This window comes from Mus musculus, chromosome 1 (assembly GCF_000001635.26).
Source record: "Mus musculus strain C57BL/6J chromosome 1, GRCm38.p6 C57BL/6J".
Taxonomy (NCBI): domain Eukaryota; kingdom Metazoa; phylum Chordata; class Mammalia; order Rodentia; family Muridae; genus Mus; species Mus musculus.
This window is the reverse complement of record NC_000067.6, coordinates 65212670-65231024: the sequence shown is the minus strand read 5'-3', so window position 1 is coordinate 65231024 and position 18355 is coordinate 65212670. Positions and strand designations below refer to the sequence as shown.

General features: G+C 37.1%; 1 protein-coding gene across 10 annotated transcripts in view; it reads right to left on the bottom strand.

The window, feature by feature from the left end:
• Pikfyve (phosphoinositide kinase, FYVE type zinc finger containing) overlaps positions 1 to 18355 on the bottom strand; it is a 92057-nt gene that overhangs the window by 47672 nt on the left and 26030 nt on the right. For 7 of the 10 annotated variants that reach the window (XM_006495776.3, XM_006495779.4, XM_006495777.4 and 4 more), the window contains 6 exons: positions 14953 to 15091; positions 11114 to 11271; positions 8644 to 8755; positions 7373 to 7520; positions 6696 to 6863; positions 172 to 231 (listed from right to left, as the gene is read on the bottom strand). In XM_006495776.3, the coding sequence (XP_006495839.1) occupies positions 172 to 231; positions 6696 to 6863; positions 7373 to 7520; positions 8644 to 8755; positions 11114 to 11271; positions 14953 to 15091 (785 nt within the window). The remainder of the gene's footprint in view (positions 1 to 171; positions 232 to 6695; positions 6864 to 7372; positions 7521 to 8643; positions 8756 to 11113; positions 11272 to 14952; positions 15092 to 18355) is intronic. The other 3 variants (XM_006495782.4, XM_030252271.1, NM_011086.2) reach the window with 1 other exon arrangement.

Here is an 18355-nt window from a genome sequence, read left to right as displayed (position 1 = left end):
CAAAGTTATTCTATACATTTATAATCATGTTCCTATGATACCAAAATAATTAAATACATAAGCACTTTCTGTCAATCAATGTGCTAAGACCTCAAGCACACCATATCAAGAAGCAGACATCACTTCCAGTTGATGTTGATTAAAACAACAGTACAGTTGTTTTAAGATTACCTTTGATGAAGGCATCACTTATTGAGAGCTGCTGTCCTCCAGTGTCAGAAACCAAATACTCTGCAAACCAGGAAGAGAACAGAGAAGAGGAAGGAGAGACAATTACTTCAATATGTCAGCATAATTATGCAACAGAACAGCCCCACAAGGGTGTGGTACTCCTACAAAATATATCACCGTCCAGCAAACTTTTACATATGTTTTATAAATTTCATACTAAACTATATTCAAGAGATTTAAATTGACAATAGGACCATCAAATGATTTGCCTTGGTTCAGATGTCAGACATTTTAACAGATATGTTTTCAAATGACCTTAAGTTGCCAAAACAGAACTAATTTATTAAACTGCTTCCATGCTGAAATAAGGAAACTGGAGAAACCTAAACCAATGTTCCTGGACCATGGTCACTCAAAATGGTTTCAAAATTAGCTCTCTCTTGGTCCTTTAAAAAAAGAAAAAAAAAAAAAAAGCAAAGGTTTTTAGTAATTACCATGATAAACTTTAAACATTATATAACTTACCACTTTCCTCATGCATTACTACATTATTTCACAAATAATGACAATCTATAGGCAAGATACTTTATAGAAGCACATAAGAAAACTGTACAAGATACATGCAATAAAATAAATTCATATGGCAAAAGATAAAGAAATAATTCAAGGAATTTTTGTTACGTTTTAAAATCACAGTTTTGTTTTGGTTTTTTTTTTTTTTTTTTAGCCCTAGCTTATTAAAATCACATCTTTGCAATAAGACAACTGATGAACACACTCCAAATGCTTTCAAAACATTTAAAAATCTAAATACTTTCTACAAATGAAACTGTACAAATGAACTTTCCTCTTAACACAGCTCAGATCGGTTCTTTCTGCTATGCAAATTAAACCACAGTGCATTAACAGCTTCTTTGCTTTCTTTTTTCTGTTTTTTTTTTTGTTTTTTTGTTTTTTGGTTTTTCGAGACAGGGTTTCTCTGTGCAGTCCTGGCTGTCCTGGAACTCACTCTGTAGACCAGGCTGGCCTTGAACTCAGAAATCCGCCTGCCTCTGCCTCCCCAGTGCTGGGATTAAAGGCATGCACCACCACGCCCGGCTGCATTAACAACTTCTATGTGAATATTCCACAAAACTTTTTCTAAGTTCATTTCCAAGCCAATAAATTCACCCTTCCAGCCAGGAAGCAGAGAAAATATTTTATTTAGAAAACTAAACAACACCATAGGCAAGATATATATAATTTGTTTCTATATTTGTGTCAGAAAAAAAGCAATGTCAAATTCTGTTAATTCAATTAATGTTATTTAAAAGCCCTACTTCTCATACTAAAACTTAAATCTCAAATTCCAGAAATTAGTTTTCCCCTCTCATTATAGAAAAATTTAAATCCACAAAAAGTCCTGTATACTGTCCACTTAGATATAGCAACTGTTGAAAACTTGTAATGTCTTACTTCTCTATATATCTGCACATGCTTTTAAAGTTACCCTGGGGCTAAAAAAGTGGCTCAGGGCTTAGTAGCATCTGCTTGCTCTTCCAGGGGACCCGAATTTGATTCTCAGCACTCACGAGATGGCTCACAACTGCCTATAATTCCAGTTCCACAGCTCCTGACACCCACACTCACAAACATACACACATACAAGTAAATAAATAAATTTTAAAAGTAAATGATTTCAAGTTCCTCGCAAAACTTTGCAAGTAGCACATCAGTACGCATCGCTTTAAAACAAGGGCCTCTATGGCCACCTGATTATTTACACAGCTGTGAAAGCAGTCAATACTGTAACAAGTACAGAACTGATCCATATTCAAATTTATCTACTTGTGCAGTATCTTTCAAAAACATGTTCCTGAAAACTGGATCCCACCACATGGAATCTGCTTACCATGCCCCTTATTCTCTTTCCACGTAAAGCAGATCTCCAAGTGTCTTTTCATGGTAAGGAGTTTTCAAGAAAACAGGCAAACGGCCGATGCAATGCCCTACATGCTAGGTCTGATCCAGTGTTTCTTTCCATGGGATATTTAACTGGCTCCTTAATCACGTTTTCTATGCATGGAAAATCCACTCAAAGGACTCACAGAGCCATGGCTTTCATCTAGGTCTCAAAGTCTTGCTACTAACGTTATAAGAAACACTGCAGAATCTTGCTTGCAACATAAAATACATTTTAATACCTGGGTCCAATACTCAGCACCCATATAGTGCCTTACAACCATCTATAACTCTAGTCCATGGGGATTCACTGCCTTCTTCTGGCATCCACAGGCCCCAAGCATACATACACATGGTATATATAAATACATGCAGGTAAAACACTAATATACAATTTTTAAAAGTAAATAAAAAATGTTTATAAATATTTAAAGTGTCACAAAGTGCTTGCCACCCAGGCATGAGAACCTAAGTCCAGATCGCAAGTACTCATCTATAACGGGTGAATTTAGCAACACAAGCCTGTAATCCCAGCACTAAGGAAGTAGAAACAGGAGGGTCCCTGGGGCTTGCTGGCCAGCTAGTCTAACCAAACCAGTGAGTTCTGGGTTCACCTTTTCTTAAAAAAATAAGGTGAAGAGCAAAAATGAGGAAAATACCCAGTGTTGACCTTTGTCCTCCTCCATACATGCATGTAATACACACACACACACACACAGAGAGAGAGAGAGAGAGAGAGAGAGAGAGAGGGAGAGAGAGAGAGAGAGAGAGAGAGAGAGAGAGAGAGAGAGAAAACACCTCTTATAAGCATATGCCCCACAACACATATACAAAGTGCTGAACAAATTGACTATAGCCATACAAAGCTCTATAGCATAACCTAAGAGCATCCTCTTCCAGCTGGTCTCAAACTAATCTTGCTCATTTTAGTATTTTACGCAATCACTCAAGCAAGCTACACAACTCTGTGTCAACATTCATAACAGCACTGCTAAACTCCTTCAGTTACAAATATACTATGCTTTGCATATTTCCATTCAAAAAAACAAAAGCTCACAGTGGGCAGAATCCTGGGTGTCAGAGGCCAGCAGAAGTGGAGAGAATAGGGAAGTGTTGGTCTAGGGTAGGAAGGTTCGGTTAGGTAGAGGAACTGAGATGCACTTTACAGCCTGATGACTGCAATTAAAAATGCATAGTAGGTATTTTAAAATTACAGGAAAGTAAATCTTGAATGTTTTTGTCACACACACACAAAAAGGTTGGTTCCTAAGGTGCCAGATGTTACCTGGTTTTACTGACTCATTCCTTTTATGTCATTGCATCACTTTGTTCCATATAACTAATACAAATATAATTTATGACTATGTGAAGAACCACAATGAAACCCATTATCCCATATTATCAATGTGCTCCAGTAAGTATTGAACAAACTTGACTATAGCAGAGCCCTATAGGATAACTTAGGATATTCTCTTCTTAGTGGCATCAAATTGATAATGATAATTTTAACAACTATTAAAAACAAGCAACCAATTGTTATAAAGCTAATTCAGGCTCCATAGCCTGAGCTCTCTTAATTTTTTTTCATGTTTATTTATTTACGTATTTGGTAGGCAGGGGGTATGCCAATGCCGTAAGTCAGAAGGCAACTTCCATGAGTTGGTTCTTGTTTTTCGCCGTGTGGGTCCCAGGGATGGAACTCAGTATGTCAAGCACCTTTACCTGCTGAGCCATCTCCCAGCCCAGCCCAGCCCAGCCTATGCTTTCAACCAATACACAGAACCACTGGTTCCAACTACCTCTTTTACATGTTTCATTGTTGTCTTGGCCAACAAAGTTAATGATGACAATCAAATGCTTTATTAACATCAACAAAGTGTGCTACTCCTCTATCCAAACAACTTCTTATTAAGGTGGGGTTAGGTTCATTTCAAAGTGACTTATTTTAGTTAGGCAGCACAGGTTTCCAGTCACCACAAATCCTTTTCTAAATATCATAGTATACTTTACTCATTAAACTTCTTATAATTTTGTTACTTTTCAAAGCCCTATCAAGAAGCCATTTATATAGAGAGAAATAGATAGAGATAGATAGATAGATATAGATATAGGTATAGATATAGATATAGCTATAGATATAGATATGGGGGGGGTGAGTGGGTGGGTGGGTGTGTATCATCGGGAAGTAGTGGTGCATGCCTTTAATCCCTGCATTTGATTTGGAAGGCAGATGCAGGCAGATTTCTCTGAGTTCAAGGCCAACCTGGTTGACAGAGTGAGTTCCAAGACAGCCAAGGGCTACACAGAGAAACCCTATCCCAAAAAACCAAAAAATAAGGGACTAGAGAGATGACTCCGGGGTTTAAGACCATTGGCTGTGCTTCCAAGGAACCCAAAACCCACATGGTAGCTCATAACTGTCTATGTAACCCCAGTTCCAGGGGTTCTGACACTCTCACTCACACAAACAGACATCCAGGCAAAGCATCAATGTGTATAATAAATAAAGAAAAGGAAAAAGTGTCATGCCACCTAGCAATACAGTAGTCTACACTCCTACTCCACAGGACTCTTTAAAGACTCTAAATTCTAGCTTCTTGATCACAGATACAACTTCTTTCAACCAGCTAGCATACAGCCTACCTACACCTAGGCAGTTACTTGTACTAACAATGCACTCTGTTTCCTTATTCTCTTGAACTTCATTTCTCCTTATCCATAGATCTCTCCGGATAAGATCAATTTTGACAGAGAAATACATCTACTTCTCTAATAACTTGGATTTTTTTCTTTCTATGACAACTGGACTCTGATATCCTTGACCTCTACTCCAACCTTCAGTACAATGTGGATTTTTGCAATTCTGTCATTTTCTTAACAAGTATGTGCCCTTCTTTCAGATTTATCTGCACATGGCAGTTGCTGCTCATGACTCTTACCATTTTTTAATGATTTAAAACCAGAGTTTCCAAGAAGAATGATGGGTGTTTCAACTGCAGAAACTTCTCCTTTTATTTTCCAGACAGTTATACTGAGGTTGGCTACAAAAATGTCACTTTTGAATTCTCCAGTTCTGTTCCTCACCTAACATTTCCAGTTAGGTTTCCTAAAGTAAATGTGTGCCAGCTCAGCAGTATAAATTCTATGATGAAGGGTTACTTTTTTCAAAATTTTCCAAACATGCTTAACATTCCAAGAGGTAAAATCATCAGCAAACAAGTATACTTCACACTCTGCATTCGGCAAAACAGACATGTTCAGCTACCACGCATGTTCAGAGGACAATGTCCCGTCACGACATAGTCTACTCCTGATATACACCTCTATTAAAAGCCTAATCCCCTCATGTAACTGCAGTATACTGGATCCTCACGGGTCAGATCTGTGTCACTGTCCTTACACTCATCCAGATCTTCCCCATCATTTTGCAAACTTCTATACTAAAAGGATCCCCATCACCATACGGATTTTATACTCAGTGGCAATCAAATCTGTTTTCTCTCCCTCTTTCTCAATACATTATTTCTTAAATAAGCAGCACTTTTTATTATCATGATTGCCTTAACTGACATTTTATCACATCTTGATAATAGCTTACATTGATAATTATGAGAAATTTGTTGAGGAATATTTCAAGTCATAAAATAAACCCAAATGGTCTTTATGTTATTTTTAAGTTTAAAGTAAAGAATAGCAAAGAGTTAGACAAGCATTTCAGAAGCAATTCAGTTTTAGAGAGTTAAAAGTTTAAGATTCAAACTCTAGGTAAATTCAGTACTTTATAACAGATGTTTTGGTTATTACTATAATTATTATAATGAACTGTCATAATTAATTACTTATTTTATTTTCTTTAAAAAATTGTATATTTGGGTTTATAATTTAAATTAGCTTCTAATTGCATCTAGTAATATACAGCTCATTTTTAAAAAGGAGCAATCCATCTATGCTGCTATGTGAAATGCTAGAAATGGTTTGCTGTATCTTTCCTTTTACATTGTGATTTTGGTTTTGGGTTTTTTTTTAATGTGGTCATTAGTACTTTTGAGTTCACAAACTAAGGCATCAAATAAGACAACTAAAATCACAAAGGAATTCATTGTTTACTAGAGAAGAAATTTTAAAATAAATGTAATGAACATGAATGGAAAATTTCCCTCAATCTAAGTTCAAAAATCTACACTGTCTTAAACAAACTGTTGTTACAGAATAGCACAGGCAAAGAGGCTTTGTGATGTTAAATGAAGAAAAGACAAAAGAATAGAGCAGAACGTCCATGTTATAAATGCAAAGAATTGCCACCTTGGAAGTTGCACATTATGGGAACAGCACTCAGAAGAGTTCCTTTTAAAGACTATACTTTAAACTGGGCATGGCAGTGCAAAGGGTTAAAATAAGAAATAAAAAGAATCAACCAAAAAGGTGTGGGGAGGAGTACTGGGGGGAGGCAAGAAAGGGTGGAACAAAACCCACTCCAAATCCCTCAGCCTTATGGGACAGAGGAAGCCAGAGGACAGGCTGCAATGAGATTCTAGGGCCCAGCTTTGCAGCCTGTTTTGAGTCCAGTTGGTGACTCCTCCTACCTTTCTGGTCAGCAGGGTGAGGGGGCACATGTGGGTACTTGGAGGGCTTCTTGATATGGAAGTTCACGTTGTCCAGCTCCACGTTCAGGCTGATAGAAGCGGCTGAGTCACTGTCCACTGTGGACTGGAAACTGCTGACTGAGGTGCGCTTGCTAGGACTGGCAGAATCTTTTAGTGTTGGGAAAGGGAAAGAAATACAGGGAGAGGGGAGTAAAAAATGGGTTTTATCAGGGCATTGGAGGAAAGGAAAAAAGTTTTTTAATATACAAGCCCAATGTGCAATACCAAAATGGATACAGTATTTTCATGTACTTCTGGGTAGACTTAATAAATTTACGCAGATTAAATTTAAAAGGAATTTTTAAATGAGGAAATAAATTGGAGGTTCTGCAGAGAGAAAGTCTGATACCACAGTGAAGATATAAGAAAGCTGCCTGCTGAGATATTAGCTGGAGTTATTTTTAAGCTGCTGCAAACTAGAGACTAATGCAACACCCAGAAATGAATGTCAGCTGACTAACAAACTGGTTTCTTAAGAAAATACTGTATCTAAGACAAGAATCACTATCAGATGTTACCATCAAGTGAGAATCTTAAATCATAAACAAGACAAGCATTTTACCATACCAACATAGTAATAAGCCGTAAAAACTAAAGCATTAGAAAACCAAACTTACTAGCCAAATTATCGTCACCTTCTTCAGCAATCTGTTCTGTGTCACTGTCATCAAATTTTATGTCTTTAAACCAGGATGGCTCGGAGTGTCCTTCCACAGAGTTCACAGAGTCACTGTCTGGAGAAGGTGTCTCAGAAAATTCTGTACTCTGAAAAGACCAAAGCACAGCAAGCAACTGGCTCTCAGTGACACTAGTACATGATAAAGAAGGCATGGCCTATAGTTCTATAACTTTAACAACTCAATAAATTGACAAAGAAACAACCAAATAACAAAAAAGAGGTGCAGAGCAGTATCATATTGATAAACACTTTTTTTTTCCTCCTGGTTTCTCAAGACAGGGTTTCTCTGTATAGCCCTGGCTATCCTGGAACTCACTGTCAACCAGGCTGGCCTTGAACTCAGAAATCTGCCTGCCTCTGCCTCCCAAGTGCTGGGATTAAAAGTGTGTGGGTGTGCGCCACCCCAAGTTACAGCTTGATAAGTACTCTTAAAATTAGAATTTTCACTAACTACAGAACTTATATAGCATTTTACAAATGAACATTTCTCTTATACATGTTTGGCATGGCTTCACTTCATCCTTTAGTTTTGAGTAAAGATAGCATTAAATGTGGTCTAGCCCTGGCAACTCTGGAACCCCCTAAGAAAAAACCAATTTTACAAATTATATCATACCACTATGATGTAATTTGTCATTTCTAACTATGGAGCTTCTAGTTTCAGTTTACAACTCTTAGTCCACAAGGTTCTCAGTCTCATCACAAGGGGGGAGGTGTACGATAATATGTGTATATATATTTATTATTTTACACAAACCAGAAATTAAAGAGTTGTATCTTTTTTAATTTATCTATAAATAATTTTTATTCTCATAAAGAAAAAAAGAAATTTAAGCATTTGGTCATTAATGTACAACTTGTATACCAAGAGTCAAAACCTAACTCAATAACTAATGTTAAATTTTCCAATCACTTTATTATAAATACTTCACTCCCTTTTAGTTCTAAAAATACAGAGAGTAAAACTGAACAGCATTAAAATTAAATGACAAGTAACTAAGTACCAGAAAGCCAAGTTTAAGCAAAGCCACACCAGTGTTAGATCCTAAAACCGGGTAAGTCAATGGTGAACTGGTTCCCTAACATTGAATCATAAGTATTAAAAACAGAATCTTTGGGTGATTGGACTACTTTTTATTCCCACTGATGAAAACACAACTTCAAAATAAGCTACTACCGTTCTCATTGGCAGTATCACTACAAGCTTACCTGAAGTGGTCTATACAACGCATATTCGTCCCTGAAAAGCTGATCATGATGACTAACACAATCCAACCAACGTCCATCAACCATTGCTTGTCCAATTGCTATAGCTTGTGCCCTAAATCAAAACCAAGAAAATTGGAATTTTAAAAGGTTATGTGGAATAACTGTATAGGTACATTAAAAAAAAAACACATCTTCATTTTTTTTTATCATTTCTAATTAAAGAGAAACTGTCAAATGGTCTTTAGATAAGTAAGGGATAAAAAGAAAAGAAAACTTGAAACAAATTAAACTCTTCTAGGTACCAAAGCAGAGAACCTATTAGTAAGGTAGTCATTTAAGTAGCCCTTGTTTTTAAACAAGCTAATTTTAACCTCAGTAAGCATTCGCTGAGTACACAATGCATTCACACCCATCCTTAGCAAAGTAAGCAAAACTGAGAATGGCATGGCCCCTACATTCAAACAGCCTACAGTATCAATAAAAAAATAACATTATAAATACAAAATATATGAGGGAAATAAATACACTAGTTTGTGATATTTCAGGAATTAATAACATTCCTAGCCAACATTCAATACCCACGGCTTAGTTCAACACCAAACCATCCCCCTATTTGGAACTAAGAGGTCCAAGTTTCAAAGAGACTCAATAATTTATCTAAAGACACAAACTATTAAGATACAGACAAATTAGAACCCATAGGTCCCCTGTTCACAGCTTGTTTCTTCACCTATTTAGGTATGTGTTCCTTCTCATGAGTGTACGCTCATCCCAGCAAATATCAAAAACTAAGAGATAGCTTAACTTGAAAGGTGTAGTAGTTTGAGTGAGGATGTCCCTATATGTTCAAACACTGACATTTGAATGCATGGTTCCCAGTTAGTGGTTGTGTTTGTGGAGATTTAAGAAATGAAGCTTTGCTGAAGGAAGAATGTTAATGGAGGCCAACTTTCAAACGAAAACCTCTTGCCCTTCAAGATGTATGCTCTGAGCATCCAGTTCTGTCATCATACCTGCTGCCTGTTGGCATTCTATTATTGCTGTCCCATTTAGAGGGTTTTTTGTTTGGTTGGTTGGTTTGGTTTGTCAGCTTGACACAAGCTAGAGACATCTTAGAACAGAGAACCTAAATTGGGAAAATTCCCCCACTTCTGTGGCCTGTGGGCAAGCCTCTGGAGCATTTTCTTGTCTAATAATTGATGTGGGAAGGCCCAGAACACTACAGGTGGGCATACTCCTCGGCAGGTGATAATAGGTGTATAATAAAGCAGGCTGAGAAAGGCTTGGGCAGCAAGTCAGTAAACAACACTCCTCTAAGGCTTCTGCTTCTCTTCCTGCCTCCAGTCTTGCTTGAGTTACTACACAGACTTTCCTCAGTGATGGGAGTGTGACCTGAGAGTTGTAAGCTGAAAAAAATCCTTTCCTCCACTAGCTGCTTTTGGTCATGGTGTTGTGTTTTGTTTAATTTTGATTTATTTCCTTTTTTTTTTTTTGAGATTATAATTACATCATTTCCCCCTCCCCTTTCCTCCCTTCAAGTCCTCCCATATAACCCTCCTTATTCTCTTTCAAATTCATGGCCTCTTTTTTTCTAGTTAATTGTTGTTTTCTACTCTTATGTATGGTGTTTTATAGCAATAGAAACCCTAAATAAGATACCTTTCATTATGTAATCTAACTCTTCTGTAATCTTATGCCAAAATAAAGTCATTCTTCTATAAGTTTCCCTGGGCATTGTACACAAAAAGCAAACAGATCCTGCCTGTGGTTTGTTTTATACGTGTGTAATCTGTGATTAGGTCCCTCCAGACATGGATTATGGACACAATCTCAATACAGGTTTGATGTTTAGATTAGAGAATAGTGACAAGAAAATCCTTTGACTTTAGATTCTAGCTTTTCTAAGGATCCATTTGAAAAATTACTGTATGTTATGTGTGTCTGTGTGCACATAGGTGCTCACATGTGGAAGCAGATGGAAGATAGAGAACACCATGGAGGGTCTTCCTCAATTGATCTCCACTTTTCCTTTGAGACAGGGTCTCTTACTGAAATTGGAGTTCATCAACTACACTTAGACTAGCTCACCAGCAAGCTGAACCTCTGGCCTCTACCTCTCCAGGAACTGCTGCTACACCCAGTTTTTCCATGGATGCTTTACCTCTTCTTACAGCATATGGTTCTAGAAATCCAACCGAGGTCATCAGACTTGGGAACAAGTGCTTTTACTCACTGATTCATCTCACTAGCCACCAGTCCTTGTTTTTAATATGGAAAACTGTGACCCCAATCTGGTTCCTTACAGTCTCACCAAATGAAGTTAAAGAGCTAGTTCCCCCAAACCATCAAATCCTTAAAACAGCACCCTAACTCACAAAAAGATGGTACCTTTACATCTTCAAATATACATCCTAATCATTAATAAATATTAACTAATGAATAATCTCAAAACATTTTGAAATTAAAATACCTTGTAGCGATGTGTCCATTTCTGATTAGCCAGTTGACTAATTCCTTCCCTACAATGCAGTTGGGATGTGTTCTCAACCAGTAACGGTGATCTTGAAATTCCATCCCACTGGTGTGATGGCAGATTTTCTTCCACAGATCCTTTAACTGAGCACTGTCCTGCAATCACATCAAAAGCTACTCGTTACCCTTGAGAGGGATGCTGTGTTCTGTTCAGACACTGTCCTAGGTTCTAAGTTCTTAAAAGGATCTCAGTTTGGATTTCTTCACAGGGCTCACTGTTATTAAGTTAAATATAAATGGCACATACAAGGAAACAATTGGATTTGACTCATTAGTTCCAAACAACTTTTTTCTCTTCAAAACAAAAAGTGTTCTTTTTCATTTGATGGCACATATTATTGGTCTCTTAGTTATGTGCAATATAAAATTCTTCTTTGGAGACAAGTCAAGGAAGACAAAGATAATAATCATTGTGCGAACCTAAGATAATCATAGTAGTCCACACTGCACAGATTCTAGGCATCCTTCCCCTATTTCAACTACTCAGTAAAGATTTCTTAAGAAAGTCATTGTTGAATAATTTCCTACCCCAGAAAACTTTCAATGATGTTCCTCAGTTATGAGTTCAAACCTAAACTTGTAAGAATAGGTGTTGGAACACAGTCCAAAACTGGAGCTGTATGAGAATTCTGAGTGTTTGTGAGAAAATTCCAAGAAAACAAGACACAAGTCTTATGACAGCAGTTTCTTCAAAACATGGGATTTTCTTGGAATGTGCTTTCATGCTCCTCCCAGGAGTAGCAGATAGAAATGAGTTTATTTATTACAATGGCTATGATTATTTATATGCCTCTATGAATAAATAATTTTTGCTACATGTAGTTTGTCCTCCACACGCAGCTTATTCTTGTGTGACTGTACACTTTACTCAGGTGACTCCTCTTAATCCTCAAAGTATAAATTGTCTGAATAAATTCAGGGGCCTGAAGTCACCGATGAGATAGAAGAGCAGGGACCTTCACAGAAGGAGCTGAGAATGTGGCAGAACCCAGGAAAAGTTGTCTTATGTCAAGCTTGTACATAATTTTTTTTTTTTTTTTTTTTTGGTTTTTGGAGACAGGGTTTCTCTGTATAGCCTTGGCTGTCCTGGAACTCACTCTGTAGACCAGGCTGTACATCATTTTTAAAGGAGGGACACAAATATTAAAATCATAACTAGTTGACTGTTTGCAAGTTGTGACTATAATCTCTGGTTTCCAGAAGGAATTTTAAATGAAGAAATATGGGACAGAGACCAAAAGAACACTAATGGCATATAAACATGGCGGACCCTATACAATTTTGGGTCACTTGGACATTACTTCAGACTATTATAAAAATTATTAAGATAAGGAGGATATTCATCATGTGGAAGAAATGACTAATTCCTTCAATGAATATAAACTGGAGAACCAAACCTTAAAATTGGTAAAAGAGGCAAAGACCTTTGGAATATTTATTTACACCTCAAGGGCCATAAAATACTAACTGCTTATCTTATAAATCAGGGGTGAACCCAATGTCACCAATTATATGGATTTGATCTTTGATGTGTTATATTACCCTTAGGTAATAATAAATTTTTAAGAGCATTACAGAACTCTATGGATTTGTCAAATTCCATTTGCAGATTATTAGGAAAAGATAGGCAGTTACTGTCCAGCGGGTAAGCAGTCAGTTTTCTCATACAGACTGAACTTGTGGTTACAACACCTGTTACTCTTCTCCCATTCCACTGACAGACACTTATTTTATTGATGACTCATCTAAGGGTACAGAAAGCTTCATGGTCCAGATAGTCATCATTTAATACTTCTTTTTCTTCAGCCCAGCAGGTAGTATTGACTGATCTGATGTTGTAGGATTATTTCCAGCAGTAGAAACTGCTTTAATTTTGCCTTCACATTTTGTTATGGTTTCATTACTACGGGAACTACAACATCCACTTCAAACCCATATACATCTTTTGTGTATTACTCATACTCAGGCACATCTAACCTCGCTGGTCTAACTACAGAAGAAATAGACTATCTAATTGGGAAGGGGTATACATCTGTCACTACAGATGGATCCACTCAAATATCATGGATTCCTCTTCAGCTCCTTTGGCCCCAGGCCATCAAGGACAACAGCTGAAGGCAAAAAAAAAAAAAAAACAGTGGGAGTCAGAAAGATAGCAAACCTCCAGCTAAAGAGCAAAAGGTCACACCATCAGAAGTCAAGTCTGCCCACCTGGGCCCAGGTTAGGCCCTAGCACCAAGGGAGAAGTTATTTTACCCAGAACCCTATGTCACCTGAGAATCTCTTTCTGGCAATATTAACTGCTTTGACCTGTGTATCTGCAGTGAGTGCCTCTGAAAATAGGTTATGTTGCTCAACCTCATTGTTTCAACTAATAGATTAGATGGATCCAGTTTGGGCTATCTTCACTAACGACTGTTCATGCTTGGACCTTGGGGCCATAACAGACTCCTTCATGCATCTGAAGACCAGACTGCATTTAATTTTCCTTTGGTATTTAAGTCACGTCCTATTTGCACAGTACATCATAACATCCGTGCTCCTATTAAAGGGCAAATAATATGGGCTTACATTCTACAAGAGATCGGAACTACTACTCATATGGGTCTCTTTTCAAGCTATTCTCTAAATTTTCTGATCAATATAATAACATAACCAATAGTAATGAACACAGTTTTTTTTCCCTGTTCTTTGTAGCTAAGTATTATACAACAATGCTCAATGACAACTAGATTTACCTATTAACATCTCAAATCAAAACCATCTGGATATACTGCTATTGAAAAAAATTTAAAAAGCAGAGATATCATAACACAGATTCCAACTTAAACTCTGTCTCAACTAATAAGTTCTACTTCTGACCGTGGAAAATGCTTTGATCCCAAATCTGAACCTTTTGTCGTACCTTTAAGTAAGACTCACATTCTGCCTAATGAAACCAATTTCAGCCTCTGGAATTTCCTGACTCCATCATTGTTATCAACCTTTTTATTTTATTTCTTTAGGACATACAGCTGTGGCATACATTTTACACATTTTTATTATTAAAATATTACTTCAAAGCCAGGCATAGTAGTACACGCCTTTTAATTGCAGTACTTGGGAGGCGGAGGCAGGTGGTTCTCTGTGAGTTCAAGGCCAGAATGGTCTACATATAAAGAACCAGGGTTACACAGAGAGGCTATGTCTCAAAAACAACAAAATAAATGAAATTATAAAACAAAATATTAATTCTTTCACTAGTAAGAATCTTCCCATTGATCTTACCTCTGCCTTTTGAATTATAAGCTTTAGAACAAAAGACTTATTTTTCCTTTCTTTGAGTTGGTCTTAGAATTAGGTAAACGTTTTTCATATACATAAACTGAACAAAGAACCAATTATTATATAATATAAACATAGTTAGAATTAAGTTTCAAAGTTTAAGAAAACAACAATCTAACTTCAAGCTCAATTCGTGCATTAGATAAATTCTGATTTTGACAAATGAAAGAAAGAAATAGTAATTGAGTATGAAAAAAATATACTAGCAAATAAAAGATTCAGCTAATGATTTCCCTGTTTAATGATATACTTTTTTTTTTTTTAGGACAATATCCCACTTAACTCAAGTTGGTCTCAAACACAAGACTCTCCTGCCTCAGCCTTCCCAGATTATTTTACAAGCATGCACACCAAACCCAGCTGACTCTCTTACATATGTGTGTCTTTAAGGGAATAAAAAGTCAGCATTCTTTACGTTCAAAACTAGCAACAAGTTAGATGCTGGACTGGTACCAGAAGAATTTTGCGTTCATCCTCAGTCGTCTCTGTCCTAATGTAGTTTCGGTTAGCCTGGGGACTGACAGATGTCTCATATGAAGGAACCATAGGAGAACCAGACCGATCCAGTGACAGATTAGTAATGCTGGCTGATCTAGAAATAAAAACAAAAATAAAATCACAATTTTAAGTTCATCTGAGAACAAAATGAAAATTCATATTCCCATGTTTAGATGCCAGTGCTAAAGGAACTATGAATGTAGTTATGATCGCTATGCAGACTATCACTGAAGAAAAGGAGGGAAGAACACCAGAAACTACTAATTGACTTTAAAAATTTGAAGTTTTAAATATTATGGAAAAAAATTATACAGTATGCATATTAGTAGTATTTCAAAGGAAACACACAGAAACTCTGCTTGTAAAAAATACTGGAAAATCATTTTTCTGAGAAAAATAAAAAATAACAACTATATTCAAAAAAATAACCTCGCATATCTGGATTAGAAGAAATATGGTCTGAATGCCAAATCTAGCCTGCCCCTGTTTTTAAATACCAAGGAACTAAGAATAATCAGTTTTATAGATGAACATCCTGCAGTTAATCTGATAGGAGCACTAATCATGAACCCTGACTAAGGAGAATGTTATGGCTCAAGAAAGAACTCTTTTTCTTCTCATTAGTAGGCCTATACCATGCTCAAATATTATTATAAATTTATTTCATCAGTAAAAAAAAAAGTCATAGGAAATGTTTCCTCTCATTATGCAAGTATTCACATGGATCCTTAATTCTGCCTCTATGCAATGCTATCATGACTTATATATCATATATCAATATCACCAAGCTTTATTCATTTTTAATAGAACTGAAGATTTTCAGTAAAAACTACAAAATGAACAAAAAAATGAAATCAAACTTCAGCTTCAATAGAAAGGATAGAAAGAAACTTCACTAGACACCACATGGTGGTGGTTTGAATATGCTTGACCCAAGAAGTGGTACTACTAGGAAGTGTGGCCATATTGGAGGCAGTGTGTCAGTATGGGGGTGGACATTGAGAGAGCTTCCTCTTAGCTGCCTGAGGATGCCAGTCTTTTTCTGTTTGCCTACAGAACAAGATGTAGGACTCTCAGCTCCTTCTCCAGAGCCATGCCTACCTGGATGCTGCCATGCTTCTCCTCACCTTGATAATGGACAGAACCCACCTATAAGTTAGCCCCAAATAAATGTTGTCCTTTATAAGAGTCACCTTGGTCATGGTGTCTCTTCACAGCACTAAAACACTAAGACATACTACATAACTCATTTCTGGGATAATCTATACATTTCCTCACTTAATCCTCACACATTCTATGGAGTATGTATTACCAGCTCCATTTTACAGGTTAAAGGGGGAAAAAAAAACAAGAAGCAGGAACCAGCAGGGTGGCTCAGTGGGTAGGAGTATTTGCCACCAAACCTGATGACCAGCATTCAAACGTTGGAACCCACATGGTAGAATAAGAGTTATCCTCTCATCTTCATGTATGCTGTAGCATGTGTAGCATGTGCATATACACATATAAATAATAATAATAAATATATAAGTCTAAAAATTTTCGGTTGTTTTGTATTAATTTTTTAAGACAGGGTTTCTCCATTTGTCCTAGCTATCCTAGAACTTGCTGTGTAGACCAGGCTGGCCACAAACTCAGAGATCTGTCTGCCTCTGCCTCTGCCTCCTAAGGTCTGGGGTTAAAAGTATGTGCCACCACCACCTGGGTAAATGTAAAATAATTTTTAAATCAAAAATCAGGGATAAAGCTGAGCATGGTGGCACATGCCTTTAATTCTAGCCCTCGGGAGGCAGAGGCAAGTAGATCTCTGTGAATCTGAGGCCAGCAGAGCAAGGTGTAGTTAGCCTAGGCTAAACAAAGAAACCCTGTCTTGGAAAATAATAATAATAATAATAATAATCAGGGATAAAGAAATTTAACTAACTTTATTCCTTTAATAGTAAGAGGTTCCATTCAAAATCCTAGGTCTCAGATGAGAGTTCATTCTCTGTGCATTATAAAGACAAAATCACTTTAAAATAAGAAATCATTCACAGGTCATTAACACAGAGTTAATAATAATCAATTACTCACTTCTTGACATTTTCTTTCAGTGAAAATCTGTCACTGTATCTTATTCAACTAATTTAAGTCTATTCCACAATAAGTACATACATTCATGCTGCCTGATTCTGTAACATTGCAATAATTCCTGAATGCACTCTAATATAATGGCATCAAGAATAAAAGAAAATTAGTTAACTTTGCTGTCAAAAAGCTCTAGTAAATATGCTACGGCAAGGATACTAGTTTAACTTTATTAAGATAGTATTAACTGACTCAATTCTATAGCCTGAAGATCTCCACCAATCTTCACATCAACCCAAGCACAGGGAGACATAACTGTGCACCAGCAAGCTGTAACTGTGTGCGTGCTGATGAGAATACCGTGATGTATCTGACCTTTTAAAACCTGCCTCAGCTCTACATTCCTCCTGTGCATTTCCCTCCTCTATACAGCAAAACTTCCATCCCCAATCCTTCCTTTTTCTATTTGATGAACAACCACTGAGATTGTCTATTATGTTCATCAGTGTTGGTTTAAATCCAATGCCCAGCTTTAACTCATCTTATTCACTATCACAGCATGAACTCTTGCCTCACTGAACACCTTTCTTCATTTGGCAGCTAACACAAAAGCCTTCCCGGCTACATCTCACCTCACTAGCCTCCCCAGCTCAGTCTCCTCTTCCTGTTCCTCTTTACTTCCCCAATCTCAAGGCTTGGTTCCATCCCTCCCCAACCCCATCACATTCTCTTTCCTGATTGTACCATAGCTTTACACCATTCACTGCTCTAAACTTGTCTTATCTGACATCTTTCTTGGATGGTATCTCAAATTCAACACATCTAAAATCAAACTGTCACATGCCTCCAGCTTCCAGCCTCATTTCAGTAAACAGCAGGGTCATACTTAAGCTGCTGGGGTCAAAAAACCTTAGACATCTTTGGTGTCCTTTCTTGTTTAGCCTACACTCCATACAATCAATAACCATCTAGAATCTGTCCTCTTCTCATGTGTTCATGTTCCCTCCCCTCACTTCAATGATGATCTAAGTATATTCCCCAGCCTGGACTGCTGATTGCGGTACCAGCTTCTACTCTTTATGTCCTTTAATGCACTCACTGGAGAAGCCAGACACCCTTTTAAAGTGATGAGACACCACTGCACACCTATTACAAAACACGGGCAGCAGCAATGCTGGCAATTGTTTGGAACTCTCATGAACTGCCTGTGGAAATGCAAAACGGCATTACCAGTTTGAGAAACAGTTTTGTAAACCTTTACAAATTAAACATGGACCCCGCAATCATGCTT